At 41.8% G+C, this 23,740-nt stretch overlaps 1 protein-coding gene across 19 annotated transcripts in view; it reads right to left on the bottom strand.

Moving 5' to 3' along the window:
* Positions 1–23,740, bottom strand: part of L3MBTL3 (L3MBTL histone methyl-lysine binding protein 3) — a 207,592-nt gene that overhangs the window by 56,318 nt on the left and 127,534 nt on the right. For 17 of the 19 annotated variants that reach the window (XM_078773371.1, XM_078773368.1, XM_068108064.2 and 14 more), the window contains 2 exons: positions 15,719–15,907; positions 15,432–15,629 (listed from right to left, as the gene is read on the bottom strand). In XM_078773371.1, coding sequence (XP_078629497.1) covers positions 15,432–15,629; positions 15,719–15,907 — 387 coding nt within the window. The remainder of the gene's footprint in view (positions 1–15,431; positions 15,630–15,718; positions 15,908–23,740) is intronic. The other 2 variants (XM_068108063.2, XM_078773367.1) reach the window with 1 other exon arrangement.

Genomic DNA, 23,740 nt, shown 5'->3' on the forward strand with positions numbered 1-23,740 from the left:
GCCATACACTCATCTGTGTATTATCTAACGATGTAAACTGTGTCGTACCATTTCACAAATTATTTTAGCAGTATTGGGGCCATGGTTGGAGGAGGGGGGGAAAGAGGGGTGCAAAAACACATGCATACCCACACATACATACCCACATACACAAAAACACAGCAAGACCACATAATGAGGTGATATGCTAAATCAATATGGGATCCATATGGGATATGCAATCCCATCCAATCCCATACAATCAACGATCCTATACATGCCTCATACAATGTGTAATATAACCTGACTTGGTGGGGAGGATGATGGCAGGATGGGGTTTAGGATTGGGGTAGAGGGGACAGGAAATGGAAGGGGGGGGGGGGGGGGGGAAGGACATGATGTTAGTGCACCACTTGAAAGGGTCACCAAATCCATTTACCTGTAAATTCACCCATATATATACAGATCTAAGTTTTGTTTCATCAAACAGGTACAATTTTGTGTTTGGGTCCAGTTAATTGCCTTGCCACAAGGCATAGTATCTTATTTCACTAAATTCCTGTATGACCTCCCCAATACTCATCTGTAACTTACATATGTAATTACAATTGTCTCCCAAATGTGTTTGGCCTAAATAGCAGTACCTGTTATCTACCAAGGAAGTATTCCTTCACATAAGATCTCTACCAAAAATTGGTGAAAATCTGGGAGCTCCAATTATGTGAATACACATTTCTGAGGATAGGCCAGGGTGCTACCTCCAGGTACACGCAACAGGTACATGTCATTCATTTATGCAATAAACCCTAAAAACATGTATATTGTCCTAATCCGGAGTCAGATCAGATCGGGAAGTGTCAATGTTTTCCCTAATCAGGATGTAAAAGGTAAGTTTGGAAAGAAAAAGAAAGGGGAAGGGGATGCAGAAGGGAAGAAAAAATGGGGGGGTTTGGATAATAGTTAGATGGGGTAAGGGTAAGGAGTTAGGATGGAGGGGGGGGGAAATGGAAGGAGGGAGGGGGAAAGGGCGGGGGAAGGTTGGGGGGTGTAGGGCAGGAGAAGGTGAAAGAGGTTACATTGAAAAAAAATCGTTTCTGATCCCATATGTAAGAAGTGGACAGGGACCAAGACGCAACACCAAGCGTTGCCATGGGCAACCTGCCTGCACGCATTTTACAACGTGCCCGGCTGGAAGTGGAAAAGAATGCCTATTCTTAGACCGTCCATCGACTCGTGCAGACAAATTGGCCTGGCGCGCACGCTAACACGTGTCAGATGAATTTTTATGACAGTGCTAAACCCATTGTTACCACACTGGGAATTCATGTTTGAAAATCGGATCCAGCCGATTTTCCTTAGCACTGTACGCTGTATAAAATGCAGTTTTTTTTTTTGTTTTTTTTTTACAAAAATCGCTAGTTATTTAAAAAATGCTCAAATAATCGTTTAAAAATCGCTGTTCAACTTGTGCGAGAGCATATCGACTCGTCCGTCGTGACCACATCAAAGAAGAGGCTCACCACAGGAAAAAATATTATATAAGTCTCAACCGTAGGAACCCGGCAATATTTGAATCATCATACAAAAGGACGAGTCGGTGAAAGCGCGATGGTGAAAGCGGTGAAAGCGCGATGACGTCGCCACGTCACGCGGCACGAGTGCACGCCTGTGTCGTCGGAGGTATTGACTTCTGTAGGGTTGGTTTTCTGGGGCTTATATCGAAATATTAACTTATATCAAGTGGGTCTTTTAGGGTGAAAGCGCGATGACGTCACCACGTCACGCGGCACGAATGCGCGCCTGTGTCGTTGGAGGTATTGACTTATATAGGGTTGGTTTTCTAAGGCTGTAGGCCGCACCTCATTTTGTCAAATAAAGTGGTATTCGGGTGGTTCCGGTATTTGGGACCGCAGGGACGGAAAGTGCAGGTACGGGGTGCTTGACACTCCCCAGCCGGACCGCTATGAAGGTTCGGATCGGGACACCGGGATTCATTCCGGTCGCCCGGTCGGCCCGGAGGTGAGGGTGCGGGGCCTGTCACGGAACGTCAAAACAAACGGCCTGCCGGGGCCGCCCAAAAGTCGGGCGTGAGGGGTGCGTCCACTAATGGAACGCCTCTCGCTTCCCAGATCGAGGGCCACGTGGTCAGGAGAACCTCGTCCCTTCTGGTTGCCCTGCCGTCCCGCCGTGGGCGCTGGCAGGGTGGACTTCAAACTAAGCTTAAGTGTCAAGTGTTAAGTTCCTCCTTGCCCTCGCAAGGGAAAGGCTAGGGTCAAGCTCTTCCAAATTTCCAAACACTAGAAATCGGACGTCTCAAATTAATTAACTAATTTGTTAATACATCTCAGTCGCCCGCGACCTATCTAGCGCGGGCGTCGAACCAGTTCATTTCCGGGCGACCGGGCCGAGTATCGGCCCGGCCGTGGCCGAAGCCGTTGATTCTGCCGTAGCACGCTAACGCGTAGGCTCGCGCGTCCCCGGTCCGCCGGGGCTCCGCGGGTGTCCTACCGTGCCCGGCACTGCTGATCTCTCAAACTTCCGGGAGTAGGTGCCGGTGCCCGGGGACGGAGTTCGCTGTCTAAACATGGTAGCGCTAGGCCAGTGGGACCGCCGGGACCCACGTGCACTCACAAGTTGTTCTGCGCGTGGGCGGCAGTATCAGACCGGGGCGCCCAAACGCTCCCCGGCTAAAGTTCATCCTGAAAGCGCCCACATTGTGCGGACAAACCAAGTCAAGGGCCACGTGGTCAGGAGAACCTCGTCCCTTCCGGTCACACTTTGCCTATCGGCCGGCCTCGAAGACCGAAATTGTGACGGTGTCACCCGAAAAATTAGGTGTCACCCGAATTAGGTTTCGGGTGTCACCCGAAAAAAGGGTTTAGGCTGTGATAAGGGCACAGTGATGTCCTTCAATATATCATAAATTAATAGCAGATGTTATAGTAAGGTGTTGGTGTTGGGCTAGCGGCTAGGGTGCCGGCTTATGATCCTAGGATCCTGGGTTCGAATCCCGGTCAATCGCTGAATTAACGCCAGGGGGGTTGACTCAGCCTGTCATCCTTCCGAGGTCGGCTAATTGAGTACCAGTTCACTGGTAATTCCCTGCTTGTCGTTAAAGGCGGCAAAAAGGGTTGGCGTCAGGAAGGGCATCCGGCCGTAAAACATTGCTTCAAAAAGGGGACCGAAAAACAACAACAACCACAGTTCCCGAAAAAGGCCAACCCCCGCTTGCGGGGAAAAATGGCCTCTAAAGGTGGTTATTGCTTTTATCGCTTCCTCAACTTCCTTCTCAGTTATCTTCTCTGCCGGTCCTAAAACAGGGTTACTCTCTATGTTGCCATCCCATTCATTCTCTGTATTCAACAGCATTTCCATATATCTTTTCCATCTTCCTTTAATTCCATCTGGGTCGACAACGATTTGTCCCACTTCATCCTTCAAGCAACTCACCCCCATCACATCACACCTCTCTTTCGCTATCTGCTTTGCAATCCTGAATACTGCTTTCTGACCCTCTTCCGAATCCAAGCGTTCTCCGAACATTTTCCTACATGCCTCCTGCGCCTTTGCTACCTCTTTCTTTGCAGCCTTCCTGGCTGCCTTATAACTTTCATGCTCTGCTGTTTCTGCTCCCGTACCCTTCGCCTTCTGCCACTCCTTGAACTTCTTCCTCTTCTCGTCAATCCTCTTTCCAACTTCATCATCCCACCACCATGTTTCCGAGTGCCTCGGTGGTCCTTTTGTCCATCCACATACCTCACCAACGGCTCCCAACAGACAAGCTTTCATTGACATCCAACCACTTTCAAGCTCAACCACATCATCCTCGACCCTACTCAGCTTCTCTTTTAATGCCTCCCTTACTGTCACCTCTTTCAACCTCCACACCTTCATTCTCGGTTGGTACTTCACCCGCCGAGCTCTCCTCGCACCTTTCACCCTTACGTCGCAGACAACCAAGTGGTGCTGTGAAACAGCCTCCTCCCCCGGGATCACCTTTGTGTCCCGGAGGTGCCCCCTATCTCGCCTACGCACCATCAGGTAGTCAACGGTTGTCGTCGACCCACCTGACGTGTATGTAACAAGCTTATTATCCTCTTTCTGGAACTGAGTATTACAAATCAACAAATCAGCTCCATCAGCAAACTCCAAAATCCTTTCACCTTCTCCATTTCTCACACCATATCCGTAACCCCCATGAACTCCGTCAAAACCATCCATACTCCTTCCCACATGTCCATTTAGGTCTCCTCCTACCACAACAACTTCCTCATCTTTCACGTTTTCCATCAGCTTCTCTATCGCACACCAGAACTTGTCCTTCTCTTCATCGCTCCGACCAACCTGCGGAGCATATCCCGAGATGACGTTCACCAAGAGCTTTCCAATCATCATTTTCACCATCATCGACCTATCACTCACTCTAGTCACACTCACCACACTGTCTACAAACTCCTCAGAAAACAGGACACCAACACCATTCACGCCCTCCGGGCAGCCTTGCCACACAAACTTGTATTTCTGTCCCTGCCTACCCTTCACCATTCTCACACCACTTCCCTTCCATCTCGTCTCTTGCACACAACATATGTCCACTCTTCTTCTGACCAATACTTCCACCACTTCTCCTGATCTCCCTGTCATTGTCCCTACATTCCATGTCCCAAACCTCAGAAACCGATCTCCACTTCGGGCTGTACCCTGCCCATATGTAGTTGTAATTGTCATGGTTACCTTTTTTTTGAGGCAATGTTTTTATGGCCGGATGCCCTTCCTGACGCCAACCCTCTTAGTCGTCTCTTACGACACGCAGGGATACGGTGTACCTATTCTTATCCAGGGTACACACCGGGAAACTATCTTCACAAGAACGACAAAAAATCATTAAAATACTTGGGTCAGGGTTTCAACAATTTTAATGCTATATAAATACAAGTATGGAAGCGATTGATAGTATCTATGATTTGGATGATACGATTATCATTTCAAACTCCACTAAAAAGGAAGACTATTTCAAGGTAAATGCTATAACAGGAACAGACTGGAATTCAAATGGAACAAAAAGTTTTGAAATAAATAATCAACAAACATACTTGAATATAGCTGATAGTTTCTTGCTGTGTAAATTTAAATTCACTAAGGCTGCGAATAATACTAATGCTACACTCGTAAATGATTTCTTCTGGAAAATGTTTGATAGCGTCCGCCTGTATATTGGAACACAAGAGGTTGAAGCGGTTGATTATGTCTCTGCTACATCTGAAATGATGAAATTTACACTATATTCGTTTAGTGATAGAATGGGTAAGGGAGCTGTTGAAGGTTTTATTCCTGATATGTCAACGGGAACAAATGCTGACCCTGGTTATAGTCAAAGGAAGTCAATGTATAATGATGATACAAAAGCAGAGAATAGTTTTACCGTAGCAGTACCTCTTAAAGGTATATTTGGATTTTGTGATTATGATAAAGTTTTGTATGGGCTTAAATTAGATTTCAACTACAAAGGAATGATAATGTAAATAGATTGCTTTTTGGGGCTCAAAATGCTTTTGGTGATAATAATAAATTTGTTATTAATGATTTGTGTTGGTATATTAGTGAATATACTCCTAATCTTAAAACGGAAGAGATGTTAAATAGAAGACTTAACTCAAAGAAACCACTAAATGTATCATACCTTAAAAGAAGATGTCAACACGTTAAACTGGAACACACTACCTACACTTGGAATTTAGGTGTTCTTCAAGGAAAGCCACGATACCTATGGCTCATTTTTAAGAAACCAGATGGAGATGAAGGTACTGATAAGAATAATGCGCTGAGTGATAATGCTAAGGTGAAACAACTTCGGGTTTCTCTTGATGGTACATTTTATCCGCGAGATAGATTGGAAATTGATTGGGAAAAAAATGATTATGCGGAAGTCTACAAGTCTTACCAAAAGGTGTGTGAAAGCAACGGTAATAATGATCCTATTTTGGATATGGTTGCGTTTCAAAAACTTTATACAATCTACGCAATTGACCTGAGTTCTCAAAAGGAAACTATAAAGTCTAATAGAGTGGATACTTCTCTATACATTGAAAGAGGAGAGAATGAAGAAGTTGATGCTTATTGTTTGCTTTTGGAGGAAACAGAATTACAGATTAATACAGATAATGGTGTTATGATTAATATCACATAGGTTTTTTCTCATAAATAAATGGTAGGGGTATATGTTAATCAAATCAATCTTAATAAATTAACATCTTGTATTCAAAATCAAAAGCCTTGTATTATTAAGGTTAATACAATTCAAAGAAAAGGAGCTGTAAGAATTGATGTTTTACTCACACACACACAAGTAAAAACACTAAATGATACTGGTTCACTTAAAATTAAAATGACAAAACCAATGTTAAAGAAATATTCAATAGACGAGTCAAGAGGAGGATTTCTCCCGTTTCTAATTCCTTTATTTGCTGGTTTAAGTGCGGCGGGAGCATTGACTGGTGGTATTTCAGCAGCGGTAAAAACTGCTAACGAAAGGAAGGCACAACTAAAAGCTCAAAAAGAATTGGAAAGACATAACAAGGAGTTGGAGAAACAAATTAGTGGAAGTGGTGTAATTGTAGATTTTGCTCAAAAACTTGAAAGTCTACCTGATAAAGCTAGATTGTTGGTTGGAGATATGCTTTCCTCTATCGCTCAAGCGGGTGTTAAACTAACTAAACGGGGTAATGGATTGTATCTTTCTCATAAATAAATGGATAAATGGTTTAAACAATTTGGAAAGAATACAACGTCAAATATAGAACTAGCTAAGTATTGTAAAACACTAAAAATTGATAATGTGGTTATTTGTATGAGAGATGAATTAATACATATAAATAAAAATACAAAGAATATTATTATGAATTTAGACACACAGAATGGTTCTCATTGGGTTTGTATTCATAATAGTCAGGATAAATATTATTTTGATAGTTATGGTATGCCACCGCCTGTTGAAGTAATACAATTCTTACAGAATGGTGTTTATCAAACATTTCAAGTTCAAGAAATTAATTCTAAATGTTGTGGTCAATTATGTTTATATGTATTATTTCAACTCAACAATAATGAAAATTTTTATGATATCATTTTTCATCTAATATAAATGACCTATGTTGGAAAAGATGGTTCTATCTTTGGAGAATCCTCTCAGGATATTGATTTATCAAATTATTATACAAAGGCACAGGCTGAACGACAAAAATATAGTATAAGTAAAAATATTAATATGAAGAATACTTATAAATTAATCAATTATCCAAACCCTACAGATGCGAATGACTTAATTAGATACAGTGATTTATCACAATATATATATTTAAAGAAAACAGCACGTTTTGTTAAACAAGTAAAATTTACAACCACAACACCTGGTTATACTGACCATACACCTTTCCTCATTGAATTTAACTACCTGCTTACAATTGAATTTTATAAAGAAGGACATATAGTTAATATGCGAATTAATAAATGGGGGTATGATATGCCTGATTTAGGGTATAATTGGTCTTTTTCAATAAACATAGAAGACCTACATGATTTTAATCAGTCTCGTAAAGAGGAATATTATCCGCTTGGTGAGGATAAGGATTTATGTGGAAGTACAATTAATAAACAACAAATACATGGTTTTAAGAAAAGAAAAATATATGATAGTATAGCGATGGTTAGCATGACAAAGAAGGAAGGTAATGAGATAAGGATAGAAAGCCGAAGAATACAAACCGATTTGGTAGTGGGAAGATGGGGTGGTATTACCTGTCATAATATTAATCTCACATATATTTCTGATACATAAATGGCAGGAAGAAGACTACAAGAGAATTATAATTTTTGTATTCAAGGATACCTACAAGAAAAGGGTGCTCGGTATTACATACCTTATGATGTGGAGCATATACATGGGAATTTTGTCATTAAAAACTGGCCTTATACTGATATTGTTAAACCCACAAATAGAGACTTGTTTAAAATATTAAATAAAAATGAACTTCTCAAAGTTATGAAATATAAAACTCTTTTAGAAATCATCAACAAATCTTATTGGTATCCTATTATGAGAAAAATAATTATAGATACAAGAATATCTCAAAATCCAGATGAGTATATGTATAATATTCTTTGGGGCTCAAACTCAAGGGTAGCAAGGGATGAGGAAGGAGTTGAAGAAGAGAAGGAGGAAAGAGAGAAAAAGGAGAAGGAGGAAAGGGAGAAAAAGGAGAAGGAGGAAAGGGAGAAAAAGGAGAAGGAGGAGAGGGAGAAAAGGGAGAAGGAGGAAAGAGAGAAAAGGGAGAAGGAGGAGAGGGAGAAAAAGGAGAAGGAGGAGAGGGAGAAAAGGGAGAAGGAGGAAAGAGAGAAAAAGGAGGAGGAGAGGGAGAAAAAGGATAAGGAGGAGAGGGAGGAAAGGGAGCAAAGAGAGAGGGAGGAAAAATATAAAAAGATGGAAATCAGTGAGATTCGTAAAAGATTGAGTGTATTACAGCAAATAAATCAATCTCAACGCACCGAAGAGGAAAATAAAGAATTAACAACTCTTACTAAGATAATGATTTTAAAAATGGTTGAGATGAGTTCAGCGAGGAGATTTACATGAAGAAGACAAAGGTCATATAGTTGATGATGTTGGTGTTATTGACTTTAGTTAGTTTTTATTTGTAAATAAATGGAGGAGAGAGTGAAGGCATTCCTAAGGATTCTTTATGTTTTAAAAATTAAGATAGAAATGTATAAGTTGAAAACCAAAAAGGTTTCGATACTCTGTCGGAATTTTTCTGATAAATAAATATGAGTTATTGTCTCAAATGTAAAAAGAAAACCAAATCTAAAAATATCTCTTATGTTAAAGCTAAAAATAATAGAGTTTATCAAAAAGGAATATGTGAAGTGTGTGGCTCTAAAAAGTGCCAATTCATCTCTCCTAAAAGTGGAGGAGACATACAAAAGTTTCTGTCAGGAAGTAAATTTACAACAACTGGAATTCCTGGGGAACTACATCTACCTGGATATTCTTTCTGTGGTCCTGGAACAAACCTGGATAAAAGATTAGATGAGGCTGACAATCCTAAACCTTGGTCCAAGCCGATAAATAGGGTTGATGAAGTGTGTATGAAGCATGATATTGCTTCTGGGAATACCACTACATTGGATGAAAAACATGAAGCAGACAGAGAAATGTTGTATAATTTGTCCTTGATACGAAATCCTACATTGAGAGAGAAAGTTGATAGGTTTATTGTGAAAAACAATGATAAGTGCTAAATTGAAACTTGGTCTTGGTTATTTCCCAAAAAACTATTAAACTCCAATGATGTTATCAAGACTGAGGAGCTTTTGGCTAATGAATTACATAAACCTATAATCACAAAGTTTAAAAGAAGGAAAGTTTATTCTAAATACACCGACCACATATGGTCCGCTGATTTAATCGAACTAAATAATGATAAGGGATACAGGTATGCTTTAACCGTTATTGATTTGAGGAATAGATTTGCCTGGGTTGTTCCTTTGAAAAACAAGAGAGGTAATACTTTAATGTTAGCCTTTAAGCTAATATTTGATAGGAATAAAAGGAAACCAAAGAAGTTATGGACTGATGAGGGAACAGAGTTCTTATATACACACACACACACACATATATATATATATATATATATATATATATATATATATATATATACAGTGATCCCTCGTTTATCGCGGGGGTTACGTTCCAGAACCCCCCGCGATAGACGAAAATCCGCGAAGTAGCGACCATATTTTTATTTTATTATTTATATATATTTTAAAGCTTTATGACCCTCCCCACACTCTTATTAACCTTTCCCATACTCTTATAAACACTTCCTATACTCTTAAACACTTTTTACACTCTTAAACATACGTAATTTTAACAACATATAAAATTCTAATGGGTACTCACCATTGAAGATACTGTAGCTACCCATGGGTCCCCCAAGCAAGACCAGCATCAGAATCTCCTTGCTCCAGCCGGTGACGTCACCGGCGGGGATCCCCGGCGCGAGAGTGGCTGGTCACGTGACCGCTAAAGCGTGCCGCGCTTTGCGGGTATAATCAGCTACACCTGTTGATCACGTGACCACCGAAGCACGCCACGCTTGAGAGGCGTGGCTTTCGGTTTCTGGTTGTGCTTTATAATTCAGCCCGATAAACGGGCTTTTCAGTGTTCCCGAGTTGGTTTTGAGAATAAATATCTTCTCGGACGAGTTTGTGTCTTGCCCGTCATTTCGTCCGTATCAAGCAAGAGCCCCGGCTCTTCAATACTACAACTTGCGTGATGAAGATGATGATGAATTAGCTGTGCAGTACTGATGACGATGAAGGTGATGACGATGATGAATGTACTGCACAGCCAGAAAGAGCATTACAGTTACCCATTACGTGGGTAACTAGCGCAAGTGGAAGCTGCCGCATCTGCGTTTTCCATACGCACGACTCTTTGTCTACCCTTCTACTGTACACTATGTACAGTATTTTATTTCTTGTAATATGTTTTAATTACTGTATTTTTCTTATTTCTTTACGTTTTTAAATTTTTTAGGCTAGAAAATGCTTATTTTACCACAAAAATATTTAAAATAATAGTATATAAAAATACATTTATACCGCAAAATCCCGCGATATAGCGAAAAATCGGCGATATAATTTTACATATACTAGCGAGAAAAACCCGCGATGTACCGAAGCCGCGAAAAAGTGAACCGCGATATAGCGAGGGATGACTGTGTATATATACATATATATATATACATATATATATATATATATATATATATATGTGTGTGTGTGTGTGTGTGTGTGTGTGTGTGTGTGTGTGTGTGTGTGTGTGTGTGTGTATGTGTCTTATATACATATATATATATATACATACATACATACACACACACACACACATATATATATATATATATATACACACACATACACACACACACATGTACACCGACACACATGCATACACATACACACACATATATATGCACATATGCACACACACACACACACACACACACACACACACACACACACACACACACACACACACACACACACACACACACACATATATATCCCACATCCCACATGTATACTACTCAAAATAAGTTAAGGGTCAAAAATATTTGTGCATATAAATATAAGCTAACGAGCTAAAATGGCGACGACTAATGACAAAATAATTATTTGATGGCTCAAGAACAGAAAACACAAAACAAAAACTTTTGATTGGACACTAGTTTATTACCCTGATGAAAAAAAAGTCATGCACTCCCCAAAATGATGTTCATACAAGTCGCAGAAGCTTCAGTAACTGGTGTAGCCACCGTTAGCATTCACACATTCTTGACAACGTTGGCGCATGCTGTTCAACAGGCATTGGAAATAACGTTGAGGGATCGCTTGCCATTCTGCGACTAATCGCTGAGCCATTTGCCGGAGGTTGACGGCAGGGACGTGATGTGATCGAACTCGCCGCCATAGTTCATCCCACGCATGCTCAATGGGTGACAAGTCGGGTGAATATGCAGGCCAATCCATGTGCTGAACGTTCTGCTGCTGCAGGAAGTCGGTCACCACCCTGGCACGATGAGGTCTTGTGTTGTTGTCCTGGATCCAAGCTCCTGGTCCAATCCGCTGCAGAAGTGTAATTACCAGAGGTTGAACAATCTCGTTGAGATAACGCTGACCAGTCAAATTTCCGTTGACGATGTACAGAGGGGTTCTGTGGTTCGTGGATATCCCCACCCACACTATCACACTTCCTCCTCCAAATGGTAGACGTTGAGCAACGTTGAGATCAGCAAATCTCTCTCCTTGACGACGATAAACACGAGCCCGGCCATCATTGAACTGGAGCCAGAACCGTGACTCATCTGTGAACATTGTCTCTGCCCACTGACCACGGTTCCACCGGATATGACGTCTGCACCAATCTCGGCGAGCCCTTCTGTGACGGTCAAGTAGCGGTGGTCGGACTGTAGGACGCCGGCATCGCAAACCTCGGTCTCGCGGACGATTCCTAATGGTCTGGTCGGACACGTTGGTGCCTCTGGAAGCTCGGAGTTGATCCCGAAGATGCCGTGCGGCCACAAAGCGCTGTCGCAATGCCGTTATCATCAGGAAGTGGTCTTCTCGTGCTGTTTCTGATCAGGGTCTTCCAGAACGGGGGCGATTCTGAACAGCATTAGTTGTCTTGAACCTCTGCTAGTGTCTGCCGATAACGCCTTGGCTTACATTTAGACGCTGAGCCACAGTTCTCTGAGTTTGTCCATCTTGTAGCCAGCCAATGGCCCTTTCCCCGTCTTGGATGCTGAGTTGTCGTCGAACCATCTTCAAATTTTAAGTGATGATGAATGGAAAATGCTCAGCCATTTTATTGCTAAAATGGGCATGCATGGAATGACACTCATGCAAAACACGTGCAAATGGTGCATGAAGTGTCACAATGGGTGTTTCGAGGCAGTTTGTCAGTTTAGGATGACTAAGTTCGTGCTTCAAATCCATGAAAAGGAAATCTGGGTTAACTTTAAAAGTTTCTAAAGATAAGTACAATGATTGCATGTCCCATAATAACGTGATGTCTATAGTCCAAATGACAACCCAAAGGGGGATATTCTAACCCTATCTGGCTTAAAAAGACATACTTACAAAAATGATCAAAAAATTTCCTTTGACCCTTAAATTCTTTTGAGTAGTATATATACGTAGTGTGTTCAAAAAGTATCCGACCTTTCTTTTTCGTGCGTAAAAAAAAGAAGCTAGGGAGGCGTTGATTGGTGCACGTATGTAGGCGATCCTAATGCGCACGCGTGAATTTTTTCCCACCTGCAGAAGCTGTCATTCGACGGCAGACCGCCGATGAGTGAGGACATGTAAGTGAGCGCCGTCGGATTTTCGTTTTTGACAAAATGACAGAAAAACTTGAACAACGCTACTGCATCAAATTTTGTGTTTCATCAAACTTGCATCAAAACGGCAACTTGGTTTCTGGATCGTACCCATAAACCCAGGACTCATCGCCAGTGATCACTGTGTTGAGGAAGCTGGGATCGCTGTTCACAGTCTCCAGCATGTCCTGTGCGATCTCCAAACGGAGTTGCTTCTGCTCAATCGTTCGCAGCTTTGGTACGAACTTCGCTGAGATTCTCCTGAAGCCCAAATCCTCCTTCATAATGGAATGAACTGTGTTGAATCTTGCGGATCGTTTCCACTTGGGAATCGCCAAGCTTTACACAAAATTTGATGCAGTAGCGTTGTTCAAGTTTTTCCATCATTTTGTCAAAAACGAAAATCCGACGGCACTCACTTACATGTCCTCACTCATCGGCGGTCTGCCGTCGAATGACAGCTTCTGCAGGTGGGAAAAAATTCACGCGTGTGCATTAGGATCGCCTACATACGTGCACCAATCAACGCCTCCCTAGCTTCTTTTTTTTTTACGCACGAAAAATAAAGGTCGGATACTTTTTGAACACAGTAGTACATGTTTAAAGTGTACGTGCCCTTCCCCCTTCCCTCCTCCCTCCTCCTTCCCCCGCCCGGCAATGCCGGGTGCTTCTGCTCGTAACTAATAAAATAAAAACGAAGAAATATCTCTCAGCAATTTCCCGTCTGTTAATTTATATATTTTACAAATGTGAATTACACGTCCATGCACACGTGAAATAGAGTTTGTTTTTTCACACGTGAAATGAACACGTGAACCTTTACTTCCGGATAATAATGTTGAATGAAATAAGAACGAAGAAATATATGGCGGCATCATTGTTGACGTTTTTGTGACGACTGTCATCAAACGGAAAAGTAATATATCTTAACGGAAAAGAAAAAGCGAATTTTTAATATATGTCGACATTTTCCCCGACTGTTATTTTAGGCGGTGTATTTTCGTGTATCATCATGGCGCGATTTTTAAAAATATATCTCTGCATTTTCCCGTGTGTGCGTGAATGTTCTCAATTATTTCTGACACCGAGTCTAAAACCATCGATAAAAATTAAATCAGATGGTGAATTCGATATAAAATCGTGAGGGTGACTCAATGAATGGGCTTTATTTTACAGGACTTTGAGAATTCATTTCGTTCTATAAACGGAAACTTTCATCGGATTTTCTTCCCGTTTTTTTTCAACCGAGTCTAAAACTATGTTAGCGACTGTTAAAAATGAAATGATATATCGAATTTGAGTTGAAATAAACCTGTGTGAGAGAGAAAGACAGCACGGGCCTAACTAAACAGGCCTCCAAGCTATTCGAGTTAATAAAATGGTGGATATTTGTTTACATGAAGCCTCTCCAAGAATGGGTGGAGCTACTCTGCAAACGGACTAAGCCACACCCTGGACAGACAGACAGAATCACCGTAGCCTATTATAATATAGATATATATATATATATATATATATATACACACAACAACACACACAACAACATGCATTTTAAAGGCCATTTTCCCTACTAGAGTGGGGGTTAGCCTGATATATATATATATATGTATATATATATATATACACATACATACTGTGTATATATATATATATATATATATATATATATATATATATATATATATACACATACAACAATGTGTATGTGTATATATATATATATATATATATATATATATATATATATAGGGGACCAACAAAAAACAAGAACAACCACAGTGCCCGAAAAAGGCCAACCCCCGCTTTGCGGGGAAAAATGGCCTCCAAAGGTGGGTTTTTTTTTTTTTTTTAATACTGTATATATATTATATATATATATAAATTTATATATTTTCAACAAACACATTAGCTTTTAGGCCAAACCCCAACCCAAATCTTAACTTAACACATTCCGGAAGAATGCTTATCCAAAGCAATCAGAATGCAAATACAGAGGGACACCAGTTAGTTTAACAGGTAGGCTTACTAAGGGTAGTTTCAGAGAGAATAAGAAGTGATCAGTAAGTTTGTGGCCAGACTTAAAACATTTTCAACTGACCACCTTTTTATTTCCACATTTCGATGTAAAGTCTTCTACCAACCCCCATTCTCTTCTTTCTGAAATCTCCATCTCACCCTCCCTCAATTCTTGTTTATGCTATTCTTCCCCTTATTTTCCTTTACTAAATTTTACATTTCCTTTTTACCTCTCTCTTGTACCCCCCACGGCCTCCTTTTGTACACATAGTATTGTAGACTCCCACTAAAACAAAATATTTGAGGCAAAATGAAAAATGTGAAGCATAAATAAATAAATGTTTTTTGCTATTATCAAAATTCACCTCAAGGACAATATAAATTGGAGTCTACTGTGTTTCATAATTGTTGTTTATGAGCATTGTTGAAGCAAGGATAAACTTTCATGTGACAGGAAGCAAGCTTTGGTATTCCATAGAGGTTATATTTGGGGCTCACCTGCCATACAGCTTGGGTCTCCGTCCTCGGGTTGCTGGGACAGCAGGGTTCTTTGCTGGAGGTATCTCACTAAGTACATTGGCCACACATTTGTTCTCTGGTTCATCTCGAGAAAGCTCCGGTACAGGGTTCGTCAATGTTGGGGCTGCAGCTTCTACAGAATTCCCCTCGAGTTCCTCAACTGGTGTTGGGCATTGTCTGCAGAAGTGCATGCAACATTTTAGGTAAGTTGCTATGGTGATGATGATATATGAAGGTTCAATCCCGAAGAAGTCACACTGCCTTACTGTAGTTGGAATGAGCAACCATTTTGCGAGCCCACCCACCGTCCTGGGTCACCGGAACACGAAGCGTTATTGTTGTCGATGTGCTTTGCACGAAGGATCGATCCGATGGTTGTCCGCTCGCTCCCGAGCCTGTCCTGCAGTGTGGTTTCCTTGTTCATGTTCAGTTCTGAATATGGACATCCAAAAGCACTACCATGATAGATAGTGGAGAAAAAAAATTGAGATCAGATTAGTAGGCCACCAGAAAGGTTTAAAGAACTTAGCATTAGCCTAAAAGCTCCTGAAATGTAAAATGTTCATACTTGGTCATCAATATCACATCTTATCTTGATGACAGACCTGAAATTGAGTCTCAAGTGTCTAATCTCGAGTCAATTTCCAAGTCTCAAGGGTCCACTGTTTAAAAAGGTACATCATCTCATGAGAAGAGCAGAATCACAGGAGGCGATGACACCAAAAAGTCATCAAGACTCAAAAAAGGGAAAAGGAAAAACATCAGGACACGACATGTAAATGAATTGAGTAGACATATTTCAAGTTGATGACTTGCTTATTTCATCGAAAAAATCAGAAGAGAGGGATGATGCTACAGCCTCTGCCTGATGGAGGGTGGGAACTTTCCTGCACAGAACAGAGTAGTCTGCAAAGTAATAACATGGATTTTCAAGTGATGAAAAAAGGTAATTTATGAATACGAAGGAGATAATTGGTTTCCAAAACACTAATTTGAGTGACTCTGGTCTCCTATGGTAGATCACGGGAGAGAACTCAATCCAAAGCCACCCGGCACTTACTGGAGCACAATAAATATGAAAGCTGGTCCAGGAGGGAACCATTGATACCATTAACTGTATGTTTAGAAATCAGTGTGGAGTGTCACACAGAATCAATTGCATAGGAAATGTTCAGTGAGATGGCCCTGATCTTTTAACAGAGAGTGAACTCATCCATCCATTGCTGATATATGGAATAGACAGCATGTTCAAAGTGCAATGACCTGGCAGAAGCCAAACTGAAGATCAGAGAGTTGGAGAAAAGATGAGTTTAGGTGTTTGCCTCAATTATTTATTTCACGAGCACATTTGAACTGTTTGTTTGATATATGTATCTTTTTGATGCCAAGGGTCCATAATGAAAATTTATATTGGTGTCAAACCAGTGACAAATTGCAAATTAATAGTAGGGATAAGAGAGTCAATTTTGATAGCATTTTTATGAATTGGTGCAACATTGACGATTTACAATGATGTGGGCAGTCAGCGTTCAGAAAATAACCCGGAAATTAATAGAGAAAAGACAAGCTACTAGACAGAGAAAATGAGCACTTTGAATATTAAGGCAATGATTGCATTACACAGTCACAGTGGAGGAGTAAGAGTGGCAAGGAAGTCCTTAAGTTTGGCAGGGAGAAATTCACATGCTGTAGGACGTGTTGAGCAGGGGGGGGTATGGCGGGGATGAAGGAGGGGTGGTGGTAGAGATGGGTACAAGAAGAGGGGGATTATGGACATTTGTCTTTTCTGCAAAGACAGAATTAAGACAGTCCATCGTGTCCATTGTGACCCTATCATTCAAGTTCCAAAGATGAACTTGACCAACGACCACAAAATTATGAGGATGGTTAGAATGAGCAAGTTCAGGCTCCAGATGTTCCTGATATAAATTGTAGTGTTGAGCATCTGAGGACAGAAACAAAATTGTTATGTGCTTTATGGAGAGAATGCGGGGTTTATTTTAGAGGGGTTTGTGTTCCAGGTGGATGTTGCAAGCTGCCTTAATGTATAAATATTTGTACCAGGAACAAGGTGTTGGGCAGAATAGCTGGAAGTGTAAATCCATGAACTGAAGGAGATAATGAGATAGAGAGAGATAAGGGAAAAGAGAGAGAGGGAGAAAGAGAGAGAGAGAGAAAGAGAGAGAGAGAAAAGAGAGAGAAAGAGAGAGAGAGAAAAAGAGAGAGAAAGAGAGAGAGAGAGAGAGAAATAGAGATAGAGATAGAGATAGAGAGAGAGAGAGAGAGAGAGAGAGAGAGAGAGAGAGAGAGAGAGAGAGAGGAGAGAGAGAGAGAGAGAGAGAGAAAGAGAGAGAGAGAGAGAGACAGAGAGAGAGAGAGACTTTGACTTTTGAAGCTCTTTTATTATAAAGGTAAGAAACCCATACAAGTCATGCAAATAATAAAGTCACCACAATTCAAAACATGTGCAGCCAAACAACAACAATAAAAACACCAAACACTAAAATAAAAAACTTAACAAACCATGATCAAGTTTACAAAACCCACCCTTTGCACACCATTTTTCCACAAAGGTTTGTAAATCATCTTTCATTTGGAAAAAAGAAAATTCCATGCGTAACCTTGCCATGACTAGAGCCTTAAACACAATTACCACATCACATAAAATATCAGCATTTGCCAGGAGCTTTGCTTTTCTTGTTTTGTAGATTGCTAATTTTCCAATAGAATTAAGAAATTAGCAAGAGCAGTCTCAGAGCGTTTTTTATAACTAAGTGGTGTTCCAAAGATAAAAACACGTGTAGAAAAAGAAAAGTTCATACGATTAAAAAAAGTTGATAAAAAACCAAAGAAGGGAAAGAGTCTTGCACAATCTACGTAAGCATGGAAAAGGTCTTCAGAAATCATACAAAAGGGGCATTCCACTGAATTATCCTCATTAAAACGATGTAATAAAACATTGGAGGGCAACACCATATGGGCGAGTCTCCAAGCAATATCACCAGTCCTTTTAACAATCGGTGAAACATACATTGCAGACCATTGCGGATGGGAGGGAGACCCAGAAGGCAGTTTCTCTTTCCATCGAGCCCCAAAAGAAAGAGGCTGTAACGAGGGAAACCGAACTGAGATACACAAACGATACAGTCTCTTTTTATCCTTGCTGGAAAGTGGCGATGAGGATAGCAAGATAGATGTTGTGGTGCTATCAGCTGGCAGGCTAGAGCTAGCACAGATCTGTGGTGGTGTACGGTGGTCACCATTGTTGGCGGTTGAGCTCAGGCCCAGGTGCCTAAAAACACACAGGATTTCCTGTAGGACCTTGGCTACGCTCCTCAAAGATCTGATGCCAGTTCTTACTTGAAGATGTCCTGCGGAGAACCAACTGTTCCTGTTACAGTCACGAAGGTCCCGAGTCGTTTTCACGCCAGCACTCACAAAACGTTGCACAAAGGCACGTGAGCGAGGAATAGCAGGAAAGAGGGCATTGTAGAAAAGGGGTTCCCGGAGGAACCTTTCACTGTTGTATGTCTCCATTTGGCGAGTTATTGAAATGGACCGCCAGACGTTCAAGACATCTTGGTAAAAGTCAGGGAGCAGCGAAGCATCGACATGTTGCAGCTCCATGAAGAAGAGTTCACAATTGTACCCAAGCATGCCGGCTTGTTTTAGTATACAGTTTGCAGTCGATTTCCAGGGCAAGGCCTCCAGAAATATAAAACGACGAGCTGTGGAGACTCGGAAGGCCATCACCCGACAAAGAATGTCCACAAGCCCATGACCACCTTCTGCCAGTGGGAGGCAAATAGTCTCTGGCTTTAGCCAGTGTTTGCCATCCCAAAAGAAGTCAAGTAAACATTTTTGGATTGACGACACCAACGTTGCAGGTGGCTGCAAGGCAATCATTTTATGCCATAAGAGAGGGGCCACCAGGTTGTTAATGACCAGTGCACGACCTCGGAAAGACAAGGTCGACAAAATTCCTCTCCATCTGTTTAATTTGTTGCTGATTTTGTGGAGCAAACCATCCCAATTCCTTTTGACAAAGCCTGGGGTTCCAAGGTAAACACCGAGGTATTTCACACCTTCTTTTTCCCATGTCAAATTCATAGGGAGAATTGGAAGGGCAGAAGGTGGCGTACCGCCGACCCAAACTGCTTTGCATTTCGACCAATTAATTTGCGTTGTACATGCTTGAGAGTAAACCCGTAGGCACTCAAATAGCAGAGCAATGTCATTACTGCTGCGAACAGCAACACATACATCATCAGCATAGGCCGAAATGATAACGGGATTTTCTGAGGGAGTCACTGAAAATCCCATAAGAGAAGATCGTAAACGAATCAAAAGGGGCTCAATGCAAAGAGAGTACAATATTCCAGATAAGGGACAGCCTTGCCGAATTCCCCTCCCAATCCGCAAAGGTGAACAGAGACCATCATTGATTTTGATCAAGCTAAAAATGTGATTATACAATAAGGATACATATGAAATAAAGGATGCCCCAAAACCAAATTGCTTTAAAATGTGAAACAAATACTCATGATTAACAGAGTCAAAAGCCTTTTCTTGGTCAATAAAAAAGAGACCGGTATGTTGTTGTTGAAATGCACACACATCCCACAGGTCTCGTACCAAAAAAATGTTATCGTGCATAGATCTGTGCATAACACAGTACGATTGATCCTGATGTATAACTGTGCTTAGAACAGTCTTTACACGGTTAGCTAGCGTTTTGGCAAAAATCTTGTAATCTGTGCAGAGAAGAGAGATTGGACGCCAGTTCTGTATCAATTGCAGGTCGTTTTTCTTAGGGATAAGGCAAACAACTGCACGCCGACAACTAAGGGGTAACAATCCCTCACGCAGACTGTATAAAAACACTGAGTGCAAAGCAGGACCAAGCATGTCCCAAAAGGTTTTATAAAATTCAGCTGGTAGCCCATCAAAACCAGGAGCCTTATGATCAGCAAGGCCATCGAGCGCAGTTTTAAGTTCACCGAGAGTAATGTGTTCATCCAAGACATGCCGTTGATGCTCATCTATCTGCGGTAAATTGGTCGTAATATTCTGCATTGCAGGCACATCATTGGGCTTAAAGGAAAACACATTCTCAAAATAAGACCGAACAAAGTGAACAATCTCCGTATTATCACTAAGAATATGCCCATCACTAGCCCGAAGACTAAGCATTTGCTGGCTCGCCTTCGTCGTCTTCTCAAACTTAAAGAAATCTTTACAACATGTGTCTGACGACAGTAAACTATTAACTCTCAGCCTGACTAAGGCACCAATACCATTTTCTTGAATTAATTCCTTAAGCAGAGTTTGTTTTTCAAAGAGGAGTTGACACCGTCTTTCATCACTGAGGACCTCAGCACCTTCCTGCAATCGTAGAATTTCTTGTTTCAAGGCATCAATACATAATTGTTTACTTTGAGAGCAATTGGTTTTGTATTGCTGACAGAAAACACGGATCTGCGCTTTAGCATAGTCCCACCACTGACAGAGATTTAGGAAACGATGTTGGAAATCCACAACCTTGTCCCAAAAAACCACAAAGGATGATTTAAAGAAAGGATCGCTCAGAAGTGAGGTGTTAAGAGACCAATACAGAGTGCGGCGTTTGAAGCGAGGAAAGGAAAAGCACAGTTTTACCAAAGAATGATCAGAGAAGCCTGAAGGGACAATAGCCGTATATGTCACAAGGTTGACAGCAGAGTTAGGAATATAAAATTTATCAAGACGAGCAAGTGAAAGATGATTTAGTAAAACCCGACACCAGCTAAATTGCTGCAGGTTTGGGTGTTGTTGCCGCCATACATCGTTGAGGTCATGCCGCGAAGTTATACTGGAAAGAGGCCTACTTGAAGCTGGATGTGGCTCTGCACTGTTCCTATCTAAAGTTGGGTTTAAAGTACAGTTAAAATCACCCCCTAAGCACAACAACGTATCAGAAGAGAGGTGTCTCAGGAAATTAAAGGACTGATTAAAAAAAGTTCCTCTATCTGTGCTATCACTTGGAGCATAGACGTTAACAAACATAAATCGTTGCTGATTGTATTCAAGCTCTACAGAGGCTAGATAGCCTGGTACGATTTCCTTAAAGATGGGGGGGGGGAGACAGACAAACGTGAACTGACAAAAAAAGCAATACCCGCACTCACAGAATCTGTATTACTAAAAAACCAAGTGCCAATCAGCTGTTGCTGCCAATCAGCCATGCAGTCTGCAGTGGCACGGGTTTCTTGCAATAAAAGTACATCAATCTTTTCCCTCCTGGCTAATTGCACAGTTTGGGACCGACGCAGCTGACTGCGCCCACCATTAATGTTCAAGCTTGCTATGTTCATAGAAACATAGGCAGCAACACAGCCATTACAGGTTTAATTCTTTCCTTGCTGTGACAAGGTACCTCTTCAGTCTTTTCAGTGATTGATCAGAAATATGAAGGGCCGCAGATTGTTGTACAACTTCCTGAGCCCCACTAATGAAGGCGTGAGTATCAACGAAGAAATCGCAGATTTTCACGCGCTTTTTACGGTAAGTTTTTTGTAGAAAATCCACGATTTCAGCAGGAGGGACGGAGCCTCCAGAGACATGCTCCGATGAGAAGTCGGCCTCACCATCACTCAGTGAGGCAACGGAAGAACCCCCATCAGAGTCACAATCATTGCATTGAGAGTCCATTGCTGAGGCAACAGGCTCATCGACGTGAAAATCTGAGACTTCAGCACTATCGCCCTGCTGACCATGAGCTTGACAAGGCTCAGCTGCCTCAATGGAGGATTCCACAGACAGATCACTAGTTCCAACACACTCACCACTCCCCACAGAGGGAGGGGTGGCACAATCAACACAAGCTTCATCAGGGGACACACATGGAGGCTCAACCTCACATGGAGGTTTACCCTCAGAACACTGGAGAGACTCAGGTGCTGTCTGGCCAACACATACATTTTCAGCATTTATCACATTACCCTCAGAGTATTCTGAAGGCGGGGGAGGTTGAGCAATTTCCTCAACTGGAGGAAACTGCTGAGGAGGAGGTCGCGCTCCACCATAACCTTCACTAACCACTTGAGCGAAGGTTGGAGGACAGGCCAAGACCTTAGTATCAGGCTCGTTGAGGTCGCTAGAAGGTGGGAGGGTTCTTTTCCTGGTTCTCTGTTTGTCTACAATGGGGTTTGCATCAGCACCACCCATACTGTTTACCTCATCGACAACGATCTCAGTAGAGCCCTGCTGTTCATCACCATTCAGGCTAGTGGCTCTATCTGCGGACTTTTTCGGGCACGAGTCTTTTAAATGACCATATTGACCACACTCAAAACAAACTAGAGACTCTGTGGAGACAAAGACCCGATAAGTGTGACCTTCGACCTTGAAAGGCAATACCGCATTTAAAGGTTACACCACGCGGTAAAATCATATAAACAAAACGACGAAAGGACATGACGTGTTTTAAACGGTTATTTTTCCCTCGTACAGGAACCAAAGTAACTGAAGAGACAACAGAACCAAGTTTGTTTAGTTCAGTAACCAGGTCTTTGTTCTTAAGGAACGGAGGAGCGTTAGAGAGAGAAACCCGAACTGCCGGCGTGTCGAGTGGACATACCTGAACAAACACGTCGGGAGCAAAGAAAAGCCCGTGCTCGACTATTTGAGCAACCATGGGCACTGTGGAAACAAAGATTACCACGCGTTTATTCATGCGAGAAGCCGCTTTTACATTATCCAAACCGATTAACTCTCCGACCGCAAGGATAATGGCCTCGACGTCGATTCCCGACGGAGGTGAGCAAACTAACCCATGCTTCCGGGTTAGCGCTTCAAGAGACGTGTAACGAGAGCTATCCGCCATCGTTTGCACGTTTAAACAAAGGGTAAATGTATAAAGGTTAATGAAGCCAAAAAGCTCCAGTAAACAAACGAAAAATAAAAATATTTACGAAAAAAGAAACGGAAAAAGGATTGTGATTTGTAACACGAGGCGAAAAAAACCCGAAGAGGGAACCGCCCTAAGGGGGAACCTTTACCGGTCTCACCACGTGTGCTCTCTCACTTTCTCACTCTCAAGAGGGGGGGGGGGGGGGGGGGGTATGATAACGTGGAAGGGTGACACACAAAAGACGGAACAAAGGTGAGAAAAGGTAAGGGGAGGGTAAAGATACAAACCACGAGCACGGAGCTACAATGCCAAGACACGAACAGACGCCATGACACCGCACCCAACACACGAACGGCCAGCAGGGGGCGGGAGAGAGAGAGAGAGAGAGAGAGAAAGA

Source organism: Myxine glutinosa, chromosome 2, assembly GCF_964187855.1.
Source record: "Myxine glutinosa chromosome 2, kmMyxGlut1.1, whole genome shotgun sequence".
In the NCBI taxonomy this organism is placed as follows: Eukaryota; Metazoa; Chordata; class Myxini; order Myxiniformes; family Myxinidae; genus Myxine; species Myxine glutinosa.